At 34.8% G+C, this 13,288-nt stretch overlaps 1 protein-coding gene across 4 annotated transcripts in view; it reads left to right on the top strand.

Annotated features, from left to right (window-relative positions):
• The window catches only part of THSD7A (thrombospondin type 1 domain containing 7A), a 603,286-nt gene that overhangs the window by 421,054 nt on the left and 168,944 nt on the right, over positions 1-13,288 (top strand). For all 4 annotated transcript variants that reach the window (XM_016160722.2, XM_016160721.2, XM_016160720.2 and 1 more), the window contains one exon: positions 11,771-12,019. In XM_016160722.2, the coding sequence (XP_016016208.2) occupies positions 11,771-12,019 (249 nt within the window). The remainder of the gene's footprint in view (positions 1-11,770; positions 12,020-13,288) is intronic.

Raw genomic sequence — 13,288 nt, 5'->3', positions numbered from 1 at the left:
TTGTCTTTCTTCTCTAAGATAAAAATTGGCTTCATTTCTTTTATTTCATGTTAAATGTTGATATAGGTAAGTCTTTCCTAACATTAAAAGTAGATTGCAATGAAAAACTGTATTTTAACTGATAAATATCTTTTCAAATTCTCTTAGTTTTGAGAAATATATACAGTTGCAGTTGAAACATGAGGTTCTTTCACATCTGTAGTTATTAGAGTCCAGACTTCAGTTATAACTTGAAACTCTCTGTGTATTATAAGATATCAAATAAATATTTAAACAGGAAATCTGCCCTCTCCTTTTTATTAATATTCTTATGTAACTTTGTAATTCTACAAAAGAGATTTCTACCACTAAAGAGAAATAACTTTGAGATTACAAAATATATATATTGGAACATAATGAAGAAAATGATGAGGTAGAAATATGGCCAACAATGGGCAATTTTCCATTAAGTTGAACAAATATTCTAGCAGGAATTCCCATATAATTGTAATGACTTTTCATTTTTCCTATTAATTATAATTTATCTAAAGATGTTGATTTTTCAAGTCCTATTTCTGACTGTCTTGGTTTTTTCCCTGAGCCTTTTGAAGCCTTTGAGGATGCATTATGGAATAGCAAATAGAATTATCTTCTTTTTATATGATTTAGCTTTTCCATTTCTCTCAATGTAGAAAGGACTAAACAAAGTATTCTTCATCCTACAGACTATATATTTCAAGTTTATTAGTTTTTGATTAGTGGGTGGGATATTATAAAGGACTATTTCTCAAGGACACTTTATGTCTCCAGTTCAAAGCGTTTTCTCTAGTTTTATTAGGTATAAAATAATCTCTACTATCCTCACCTGCTATACTGACAATGATTTCTTCCTATTTGGTTCTCTATATCATGTAGTTTATCAATCGACTGTATGTTACCTATGTACTGCTCAATATTGAGACAAGTAAACAAATGAATAAATAAAATAGGGCTGTAATATTTGAGGAAGTATAAAGTCTAACAGGGGAGAAAATAGTATCACACATGCAGAAATTAGAGATGAACAAGAGATATTAAATAATCAAGTGTTCCTTTCTAATCCAGGTAGATTCCAGAGAAAAAAGTTAATACTGAAAGCTGGATTCAGATATCTTCATACCTGGCATTTTGTAGGAATTAACAGCTTTCAAATAGTTTTTATATTAGTTACTACATGATTCTCATAACTATGATATAAAATAGAAAAGCCCAATTCTGCTGTCCCTAATTTAGAGACTCAGAGAGGATCTCTGATTTGCTTAAGATCACATTACGAAGAAAGGACATGTACACAGACAGGTCCTTTCACACTCTCAAGGCCAATTCTCTTCTGACACTATCAAAAAGAAAAAAAAAAAGGCACCAGAAAATTTAATTAAACCTAACTAAATATTGGCCTGCGATATTTAAAAAAAAAAAAAAAAATTAAATAAGCTTCTCCAGATGAACTGGGGGCAAGCTTCCAGGAGTACCTCTCATTAAAGTCCCTTTAGCCCCCCTCTCTAAAGCCACACTGCCCTATAATGGATATTCACCTAAACCCTGCTTCAGTTCTTCCAGAACTTGTCTCTTTTTAGGCAGCTCTTTATATGTTGGATGGTAATGATATTTAGGAACTCTTCTCTGTGTGAAGCAGAATTTCTTCCCCCATTTAAATTTAGCCTAATCTGGACCAGTTGACCTTTTTTTGTCAATCCTGATAATCTATTATTCTCAGGAACCAGATATGACTCCTCACTAGTAGGCATTTGTCACTATTAAAGTAAGTCCCCTCAATTCTGGGTGTGTAATTTGCTAATCTAAATTTAATATTTAAAATTTTCCATGTTAAATTCAGTATTCAGTAAAGATGTCATGGGTTGGAGCAGGCCTTTGAAAGATTAAGATAGCCAAAGGGAATGAAAGAGAACCAGAAGTTTTAGGACATGGAAAGATGTAATCAACACACCATATTTCCATGAGAAGTTGATAGAAATGGTGCAAAAGGCCTGGAATGTCAGGGGTTCTAACTGAATGAAGTTGACTCTAAGCCAACCATCGTGGGTTCTTGAGCAGGTGATAAATTGGATAAATATAAATTTGTCAGAAAGTTTACTCTGACAAGGCAATGAAGGGTGGCGTATTTAGGAGCAGATTAAAGAAAAATGGAGTTTATCCTACTCCTGTCACAAGACAAAGAATACTTGAGTCAGGATTAAAAGGGTGGAAACAGGTCAGAGGATGATTTGAAAAAATGCTTTGTATAGGGATTTTTGATAACTTGTTGCTAAATTGGTATAGGGGAGAATTGACAATGAAGAATCCGGAAGAATGGGAAAGATATGCAGCAAGTCAGTTTGAGAGAAAGAGGTTGAATTTGGTTTAAGAGCTATTATATTTGTGGTAAATATGTCTGTAGTTATTTGGGTTGGAGTCATGGCTATAAATGTTCATCTAAGAGTGAAAGTTCAGGGAAAAGAAAAAAGAGACCAGGAAAATGTCCTAGAATTGGTCAAAAGCAAGAAAAAATGGTATTATTTTATAATAAATGAATTTTTAAAATATTTTTATGAATTATAAATTACATTTCATGACTATGTTTTATAGTAATTTCAATCAAACGATCACTGGGAACTCCAGATTGTCCAAGGAATGGAGAGTTAGCCAGGTCAGGTGAATGTTAATGGAATCCAATGTTCTAATCAATATAGAAAAAAATTTCCAATCATTATTGCAGCCCCAAAGCTTTCTTGTCTTTTACTTCTGTTCCTTAACTTGAGTATATTAGATTTGATTTCTCTCTTTTCCATTTGTCACAAAAGTTATGACAGTTAATCAATATTTGAGTTGATACTTGGTAATCTTTTAAATAATTGAAAAGTAATATTGTGATGTATAATAAAAAAATATATGTGGTCATTTAAATGACCAAAATTATTTATCACGTATATTGTCTTTGTCCCAAGTCTCTGGCTCACAACTCCCAAAACCCTTGGAATTTTCTAAGTGCTGAGAGTGATAAAGATGTCTTTTATTATGTTAATGAAATGATTTTTGGAAAGCACCTAAGGATGGGGACTAGTTTCAGTGGTGCCAACCATGTGATTAGAGGGTTGGAACTTTCATTTTCACCCTCCATCCTCCAAGGAGGGGAGAGAAGCTTACGGTTGAATCAGTCACCAGTGGTCAATGATTTAATCAGTTATGCCCGTATAATGAAGCCTCCATAAAAACCCTGAAAGGACTGGGTTTGAAGCGCTACCCCTTTGGTGGACACATTGGGGTGCTGGGAGAGTGGCATGCCTAGACCGGGCAGGGAAGCAGCACGCCCCTTCCCCAGGTCTTGCTCTGTGCATCTCTTCCATTTGGCTGTTCCTGAGTTATGTCCTTTTATAATAAACTGGTAATCTAGTAAGTAAAACGTTTCTCTGAGTTCTGCGAGCCATTCTAGCAAATTAATTGAACCTGAAAAGGGAATCTTGGGAACCATTGATTTAGACCCAGTTGTTCGTAAGTACAGGTGACAATTTGGACTTGGGACTGGTGTCTGAAATGGGAGGGTGGAACAGTCTTGTACAAATGAACCCTTAACCTGTAGAATCTGACACTGTCTCCAGGTAGACAGTGTCAGAATCAAGCTGAATTCTCGAATGACTTGCTGTTGTCTATGAATTGTTTATTGGTGCTGGGACCCCTCCATCTCCAACACATACACACATCTGACATTGGGTGCAGAACCCAAAGTAGTACTGAAAATACTCCTGTAGTTATGTTTAACTTCTCTTTTTGTTTAGTCGTAGTTTTAAAAACAGGCAAAAATTCCTAAAGAATGCCTTCGATGAAAAGAATTGCCAAAATCAATCATTCCACAGAACACCATTTTAAAGTCTGTTAGGTAGTTTTTACCCTATTTCATAAAGCTATCTAGAGTTTTCATGTGGGGTAGCTTTAGGATTGTGCCATGAATCTCCATTATGGTTCACTGCCTAGAACAGCATGGGTGATAAGAAAACAGCTGCATTCAAGCATTTGCTATGTGAAAAGGATGAAAATGTATGTATTGGTTCTTCCAGGGAGGCCTCATTGCTGTAGCAGTTTATCCCATTACTAAATACATGCCGTGCTGATATCCTCACATTCAGCTGTTGACCAGCAACGTGCTCTCAGCTTTAATAGGGAGCATATGATCACTCCAGCTGGCAGGTGACACCATTTGGCAACGTTCCCCAGCAGCTCAACAAAAGATTTTCAAATATCAAAGCAAGAGGAAAGACCTCTGTCTCTACAAAAAAAAAAAAAAAGCAGTTTGTGCATGCATTTTGCTTCTATAAGAATATCATTTCTAACTTGCTGAATTCTGTGAAGGAGAGGGCACACTTAGAAAATGAAATTAGCTCAGAAAATTTGTAAACTGTTAATGTAAATTGATAATTTAATGGTAAATTACAGAAAATTTCATTTTATGTTTAAAAAGGAATGCAGCTTAAATATAGTGAAAGCTGGGAAATATATATATTTTTAAATATTCCATCTGAAAATATAAAGCAATAGGAAATTAGATTAAATTGTGAAAACTTGAGTCTTGAATTTTCTTGAAGAAAGAGACCATAAAGATCTTTTAAGAAAATGTAAATCCACCATGTAGAAAATCTATGGGCAGAGTAATCGCTACCTGATTAAAGTCGTGCAACTCAAGGTGGCGATTTAGGAATATCTCGACCAGGAGCATTTATTCTTTACTAACTTGCTACAAACTGGAAACTCAGAAAACCTGGATCATCCTCTTGGTCCATTCACTTTTTTTCATTGAAAAAGCAAAAAGCAGATTAATAGAAAAAAATAAATAAATGTATCTGAGCATTATGATTTGTGTTAATCTCTGAATATAATTTTAAAATTATATCTGTTTACATGTAAGCATAAGAGGTGGGACTATAAACCTGACTGTCAGTTGGCTGATGGCTATCAGTACCATATCAGTCACATGTCAATATGTGTGAAAAATGCACCTACCTCAAAAAGCGTGCCATTTTTTTCCTGAAATAGTTAATAGAGTTACAACTATACTCTATGTGGTTTAAGCCCCATCACCTTTATATTTTCCTGACCATTATTAGAACAACCACTTTAATTCTTAGAATAAATTACCTACTCAAATTAAATGTGTGACTATGTTGTCATAACAGAGTAAACAAGCCTATCAATATATTTTTCTTCATATAAACAAAATGAATGTTTTTATCTACTCTGAATACTAAACTGTGTTTGTTCATATTACAAAATTTGGGGGCGCCTGTTAATGCTATGAAAGATTTAGGGTAATATCCTCTATATAAAAAAACTTTCTATAACATGAGTAGTGTTATTGAATTCGTTTGTATCTCTTACAAAAAGAAAACATGTTCTTTAATTCAATGAGAATCTCATAGTGTTTATTATAGACCAATTCTACAGATACTAAGAAAGTCATATTGTTATGGATCTTACTTATAGATAATATATTCTTAAGTGCCAAAATTGTTTGTATTTCTGAAGAATCATATGAGTGCATCACAATCTATAGGCCTCATTAAGAAGCTAGGATTTGAGCTGAGTTTGGGGGGTACCACAGATTAGTTGGCTCATGAATCATCCAACTCCATTTGTATGATGCTTCTCAAGCTATCTATGATGAAGGATCAGATTGTGATCACTAGTTTTCATCTTTGTTTTGTTCTATTTCCTATAGACCCAATAACACAGCCCTACTGTATACGTATACCTACTATTAGCTCATGTGCTTGAGTATTTCAAACTTCAAATTGCTGTAAAAATGCCTCAATACTTACTTTCGATTCCTGTGCTTAGCTCATTACACACCCCTCACAGTTGCTTTCATCCAGAGACCATGGTTTAACTAGTGCTGCTCTAGCGAGATTTCCTGTAATGCAAAGGCAGAAAACTATAACGTACAACAAAGCATTCAAAGTTGCTTGCAGCCACGTTTCTGGATATGGTTTAGACTCCAACAATGTGCTAGAGCTGGGCTTGAATTCGAAACTGAAGTCAGCAGGAAGGGGTAGAAGTATCCATTACATAGGAAGTTTGTGCCAGAACTATGGCTTCCTGTAGCTTCAAAAGCAGCTTTGTGCATCAGAGAATGGCAATGTGGTTGTGAAGACTGGAAGTTGTCCTGGAGGCTTAAAAGCCTTCTTCTCCAGCCTATCCAATTATTTTATAAACCACCTAATATCTGACAATAGATCCCATTTTACATGCTCTCAGTTCTCGTTGTCTGTGAGAAGTAGATCTATCGTAGTAAAGATTCACTTGCCAACTATAAATACTGGATGGCTTTGCATTTTGGAGTGATTGGGAGAGGTAGCTTTACATCAGTCTTCTCAAACGTCATCGTTCGTATGGGTCACCTAGGAATGTGTTTAAACACTGGTTCTGATTGAGTAGTCTAGCCTGGTGATCTGAGATTTTACATGCCTGTCAAGCTCCCCTTTAATGGCAAGCATTGGTCCACAGACAGGCTTCGAGAAGTGAATCTCTAGATTAAACTAAGTCTTCAGGAACAACATTCACCTACAGTGCCCCAGACTGCAGATGTTAGGCTTCAGTAAGACAATGGGAAACTGTTCTGATCACTTTTATTACTTTCCCTAGATTAGAAACACAGAGCTTATGGTGACATCCAGCCATCTCTTTTCTTTTTCCTTTTGTCTCTTTTTTGTCTTACTAGAAACAAAAAGAGAAAAAGCTTTTATTCATATATCTATACCTGTATGAAGAGAGACAGAAACAGAGACAGAGACAGATTAAATAAATCAGTTCTAAGCAAAGAGGGTTTTAACAGAGGATTTACAGGTGTCACTTTTTTGCCACTTCAGTGCAGATATTCAGCCTACCTATTTGTAAGGGACATAGTAGCTTATGACATCTTATTTTCAGTCTACAATTTCATCTGCTTCTCATGAGAAGGAAGAATTGTCCCGTGGTGCAATTTTGGGGAGGGGTGGTTTAGGCCACAAGTGGAGACTCCCTGACTGTTAACTATGCCACCTAGATCCTGAGAGAGTTCACTTCCGAGAGACAAAGAGTGGGAAATGGGATTCCAAGCAGCAAATAGCATAGTTAAAAGCGGGTAGATCGAACTGGGCTGTTGTCCTCCAGAGACAGTGAGGAGAGTGAGCAGAATGCAGGCTCCTGGAGAGGAGGACTGAAAGCTAATTTTGGCTTAGTGACCGCCTGAGAGAGAACAGTGGAAGTAGTGACAGATTATGGAAAGCTTTGATTACCAGAAAGGAAAATTTGGATTTCAGTTTGAGAAAATGAGGGTCTTGGGAAGTTTCTGTTTAAGAAGGTAAAGGGTAATAATGATATTTTGGGAGAGTAATTAAGCTACCTTCAGAAAGAAGGTATATTTTCCCAAGTGTTATGATTATTAAATGGGCTACAGAATTAATTTTAGAAAAAAATAGTTAAAATAAGTTTTTTATGTGTGTGTGAAGTATAACTTATCAAAAATGAAATGTACAGTTTATCAGTTTTAACCTTGACCTGAAATTTAAAAATGGTAAACATATTGGATAATCATAGTTTAAAACTAACTCAGGAATATCTGTGCTTTGTCATTTCTTAATGAAGTTGCTTTAAAGACAATTATTGAAATTTGTTCTACAATTTTTTATTTTTTTCAATATTTATCTGATTACTTTATCTGATACAAGGTTTACTAAGTAATAGCTGGTTCTGTCTCAAAGCCAATCTTTTGTTCTATTCCGTCTTAGCCATCTGGCATCTTGACCATACCACACAAATGAAAAGGAAACCGTCACAGGGGCCCTCACTTCTTCTACCAGGTCACCACTGCAGAAGCATAGCCATGCCTTTGGCTTCCCAGAGGGTCATGAAACCATCATGAACCAAATGTATAGTTCTTCAAAACCCCCTTCCTCTCTTTTAACCCTGTCAACTCTCCATCAAGTTGTATAGTTTCTATGTCCTTTTATAGTTTGTAATAACTAGCTCCTTTGAATTCCTGTTGATATTGCCTTTGTTGACATCTTCATAAACTTCATAAGCAGAAAGATCTAGTTACAGTCCCAGTTTTGCTACTTTCTAGAATTGGGTGAGACATTTAGATTATTTTCTAAATCTTTAAAAAAAATGTGAATCTCCACTTTACAGAGTAGTTTTGAAGATTACATGAGATATTCCAGGTAAAACTCAACATAGTATATGACTCATAGTAGACTTTTAATGAAGATCAGCCTCCTGTCCATGATCATACTTCTCTCAGCTTGACCAATGTCTGGCACATAGTAAGCACTCAATATATGTTTATTATAAATAATGATATAATTATCATCATAATCATAGTCTCACTGCCTCCAGATTTGTACCCTAATATTCAATTCTTTGAAATCAGATTCTACGTAATACACAAATATCACCTCCCTTTTGCTCCTAATCTTTCAATTGTACTCTCACCCACAGGTGCTTTTCTAGATCTACGTAACTGCCCTGGATCTGAATTAGGCTTCAATTTCACTCATATTTCTGCTGTTAAACATAAACTCCTTATACTGAAGCCAAGGAAGTGTCTATATTTCCTCTACCCGCCAACAAATAAAGCCTATTTTCTTTCAAATCTCTCTTAATTATGTTTATCTCAATCTAACAAATTCTAACATTTTATTTAAAATTTACCACAGTAATCTACTACTTCATATAACCTTCTGTGCCTCCCCAGGCAGAATTTTATCCTTTCAATTTAATTACCGTAATCTTGTCTTTGTATTTCTGAAGTAGAAATAGTGGTTCGGGGTATTGGAAAATTACAAGAGAGACAAACGATAGTTGGTGTATGGTTGGATGGATGGATAGACAGACAGACACACAGACAATATATGTCACATATATTAAAACTACATAATCATATTGTGCTATCGATTTAATATATGTCACATATATTTAATATATGTCACATATATTAAAACTACATAATCATATTGTGCTATCGATTTCTCATATGTAGGACCTGTATTGAAAATTGTTAATATTTATTAGGAAAATGTGTTTTCATAGGGTGTTCCATAATTACTAAGTCCAGTTTAGGAGAAGCAGCACACTTCTGAAGTGCATGGATGGCACAAATCTTGGGCTGCGAAATTGTGATACTAGTTGATTTATAATGTGCCAGTAACTTTGGCATCACCCTCAGCTAATTACAAACTGAGATTTACAGTCAGTTCAAACTGTGAGAAGAAGATTGGTTAAGAAAATGTACTCTGAGTTTAGAAAATCCAAGTTGAATTTCCAGTCCACTGTTTACTAGCTCTATGATCTTGAACATATTTCCTAACTTTTGGAGACTCCTTCCCTATAAAATGGAATAATAATGGTACCCACATAAAAGGATTGTTGTGATTGTTAAATGAGGTAATTTGAGTTACATTTTAAATGTAAGCTGTACCAAACAAAAAAATCATAGACACAGACGACAGTTTGGTGGTTATCGGAGGGAAAGTGGGAGCAGGGAAAAAGAAGAGGGTCAAGGAGGTCAAATACATGGTGACGAAAGGAGATTTGACTTTGGGTGGTGAACACACAAAGCAATATACAGATGATATATTATAGAATTGTACACTTGAAACATATATAATTTTATTAATGTCACCCCAATAAATTTCATATAAACGAATGAGTGAATGAGTGAAACGTAAGCCGCACAAATTTCCAGATACATAAGACACACAGGACTACCATAGGCCACACAAGGCAGCTCTTGCACTTGTCTGCTTAGAAGGTTATAAAACAGGAACCAGAACTTATCATTGCTGCATCAGACATTCCTCATCTGGTAGAAATTCTTCTAGAAATCCAAGCAACCCAACTAAGATGGAAAAAGATAAGTTCTGTATCAGACAAGCCCAAGAGCTGCCTTGACTTAAAAGTCTCATGCCCCACAGGTATTGATATCCCTTGAAACAATCCCATTAGCATAGTTGCAAGGTCCCTACAAAAAAAAAAAAAAAAAAACAACAAAAAAAAAACCTGTTTTAACAGTTGCCACATTAAGGGGGGCCCAAAGCTCTGACTGTCTACAGGTATTTATAGTTTTCCCAATGCAGATGGAATTTATTCAAAGGGGTCATTTTATCATAAATAATATGATCTAGTAACATAGCTGACATCCCAGTTTTTATCATGTAACCAGGGTAACTGTTACTGGAGGCAGTTAACTAGTGATCACATTCTTTATAAAAGGTTAAAGGAATTGTTTATCTTCTGCCTGTACAAACAATATAAACTTAATACGTGTTACATAGAGGATAACATATGCATGCATATATGAAAATAATATCATGAAGGATAAGAAATGCATCTAAGAGGAAATTAAATAGGGAGAATTTTGTAAGACAGGAGTTATAGAGGTCATGATTTGGACATTATTTTGCCTGATTTTCATGAATAAATTCGTAAGTGTAAGAGTGAAAAATTGCTTATCACAGAGAACTTTTTACTTTACAGTTAATGTTGTACCTAATGCATCATAATGCTCAACACATGACTTTTGAGTAAAAATGGAGTTTTAGTCCTCTCTGCTGTTTTAAGAAAAACAGAGCTGACTCACAAGGCCCTTTGACTACCACTCTCAGATGATCCTTCCTCCCTGACTTCTTAACTCAGACACATTGACTTTGCTGCTTTGAGCTCTATCTCCTAAGAGTGCAATTTTCAAACACATGCCAGTAGAATTAAGAAGATTGAATGTGAGTTGTCACATTAAAATGGACCTGCCTCTCTGTATGTTTAATTACCATAGTTAAATATAGCACCTAAATGACAAGACAGGATTATCAGTGCATCCTCTCATTGGAAAAGATGGCTTTGTCATGGCAACAGACTGCCTGTATCTTGTAAACATGTACTATTGGTTATTGAGAATGGGCAAAAGTTCAACTAAGAATCAACACAAGGCTATTCAGTTCCAGGAAAACTTCTCAAAGTGCATTTGTCCTTAGTCGTTGGCATCCATAACTTCATCTTCATCTTCCTATGTATACATTTCAGTTAGAATTCAACATCCCTCTAATTCAAGAGGGAGTAGATAGAGTTTGAACATAAATCCTTTATTGATAAATAAATATTACAACTCCTATTTAGAGGATATCTGTACAATAATACAGAAGTAAATAGATATATATTTCTAATGCTTATGATATATTTAATTAAGATACCCTAATGTATACTGTGTATCAAAGTGCAAACTGGAAAAGTTGATGTATTTGAATTTGAATGCATTAAAATTGTGACAACTAAAGTTTCAAATGATACTAAAAATAATGTTAAGCATATATTAAATTACTTTTCTATTAAAAACAATCTTGTATTAAATTAGCCAGGCATGTTTATTTAAGTCACTAAACAGAATGGAAATTATCATATGTTAACAGTTCTTGGTTTCCCATTTTCTAAATTAAAACAAGTCTAGAATGAGTGAAATGAACAATATGGTAAACTTAGTTTCAGCTAATTTTGCTTAGTCCCTTTATTTTCTATTTCCTATGAATGATTTAACAACTATTACAAAATAGGAGGAAATGCAAATGTTAGCTTTGAGTCTAACTGCTTTTACACATCATAAATGTTGATATATTTTCCATGAAATTATAATTGTACCTTTAAGTAGAAATAAAAACAACTAAGATGATTTTGCTCTGGAGACAAAGTTCATAACTGCCTGTGAGTCTGTGATGAGAATATCAATGTTCTTTTGCAGCTTTTGCCAGCAAGAGAAGCTGCCAATGACCTTCCAGTCCTGTGTGATCACTACAGAGTGCCAGGTATCAGAGTGGTCGGAATGGAGCCCCTGCTCAAAAACGTGCCATGATGTGACATCCCCTAAAGGCACTCGTAGAAGGACACGGACCATCAGGCAGTTTCCTATTGGCAGTGAGAAAGAGTGTCCAGAACTTGAGGAAAAAGAAACCTGTGTGTCTCAAGGAGATGCAGCAGCCCCATGTGCTATGTGAGTAAATAAAGGACTTCAGCCTCTGCTGCCCTGTCTACCCAAATTGCATATTTGTTCAGCTATTTAATTTCAACTGAATAGTATTTTGAGAAAGAGTGATTTTTACGAATTCTAAGTGGAAAAATAAAATAGCTCTTTACAAACACAATTGTAAAAAAAATGATTTTTCTAAATAAAAATGTCTAACAAGCTGTATTTCCAAACCTCTTTGAAGGGTCGATTTTCAGCAACAATTCTCCGCTTCTATATTTTCTGTAATAGGTGTTGGCTAATTTTTTATGTAAAGGGGAAGATAGTAAATCTAATAGACTTTGCAGGCCACATATATCTGTCACAATGACTCAGCTCTGCCATTGGAGCTTTAGACAATATGTTAAAAAAATGAGTGTGGCTATGTTCCAATAAAACTTTATTTACATAAACAAGACACAGGTTAGAATGGTCATTGGGTCATACTTTGACCCCATTCTATATAAGGTAATATAAACTTTCAAAGTATAGATTCTTCCTGGTTATTGAGGAAATTTTATTAAAATGTAGTATTGTATGTAATAAATCCTATTGAATAGAGTAAAATACTACATCAAAATAATACGACTAAGCTCCTTGAGGACAAGGATTATTTTTTTTTTCTTTTAAACCTGAAGCATTTACCACAGGGCCTGACAAGTGCCCAATAAATGTTCATCGAACTGAGATAAATATAACTAATTATGAAATATTTGGCAGTGTAACTATATTCTTTTGATCCTTAAAACATATTACTTCAAAGACATAATTATCTTGGCAATAAATATATTTCAGCTTAATTTGAATATAGAATATAAAAACAACATAGAGAATCTTAGTTTCTCAACAGATAGACACCAGTTTCACTGAGAGTTTCTCTGAAATATTCTAAACATTTAAAGAACATGTGTACAGCTTGAACTTCATGAACAAGTGAGGAGGAAAATTACTCTTCCTCATCCTCCTTCTAACAACAATACCAATAATAATGACAAAAATAATGATGATTTATGAGCTTTTCAATTCTGCAGCATTTCGGAATCATTTACTCTCCTGTGAGGTAACAAGTGACTCAGACCACAGTGTTTCCTTCCAAAGTCCTCTGCCAGGCCCCCTGACTGCGTGTTCCTCTTACATTATAGTCTTGAGGAATTTGCACAGTCTCCAGAGTGTTTGGTCTCCTATGAGTTTTTCTATTTTTGTCTCAAGCTAGTTGTTTTATTCTTAATGCTCTCAGATATTCAAACAACGGGGATC

Source organism: Rousettus aegyptiacus, unplaced genomic scaffold, assembly GCF_014176215.1.
Source record: "Rousettus aegyptiacus isolate mRouAeg1 unplaced genomic scaffold, mRouAeg1.p scaffold_m13_p_13, whole genome shotgun sequence".
Classification (NCBI taxonomy): domain Eukaryota; kingdom Metazoa; phylum Chordata; class Mammalia; order Chiroptera; family Pteropodidae; genus Rousettus; species Rousettus aegyptiacus.
The sequence above is the reverse complement of the archived record's forward strand: the minus strand, read 5'-3'. Positions and strand labels throughout refer to the sequence as shown.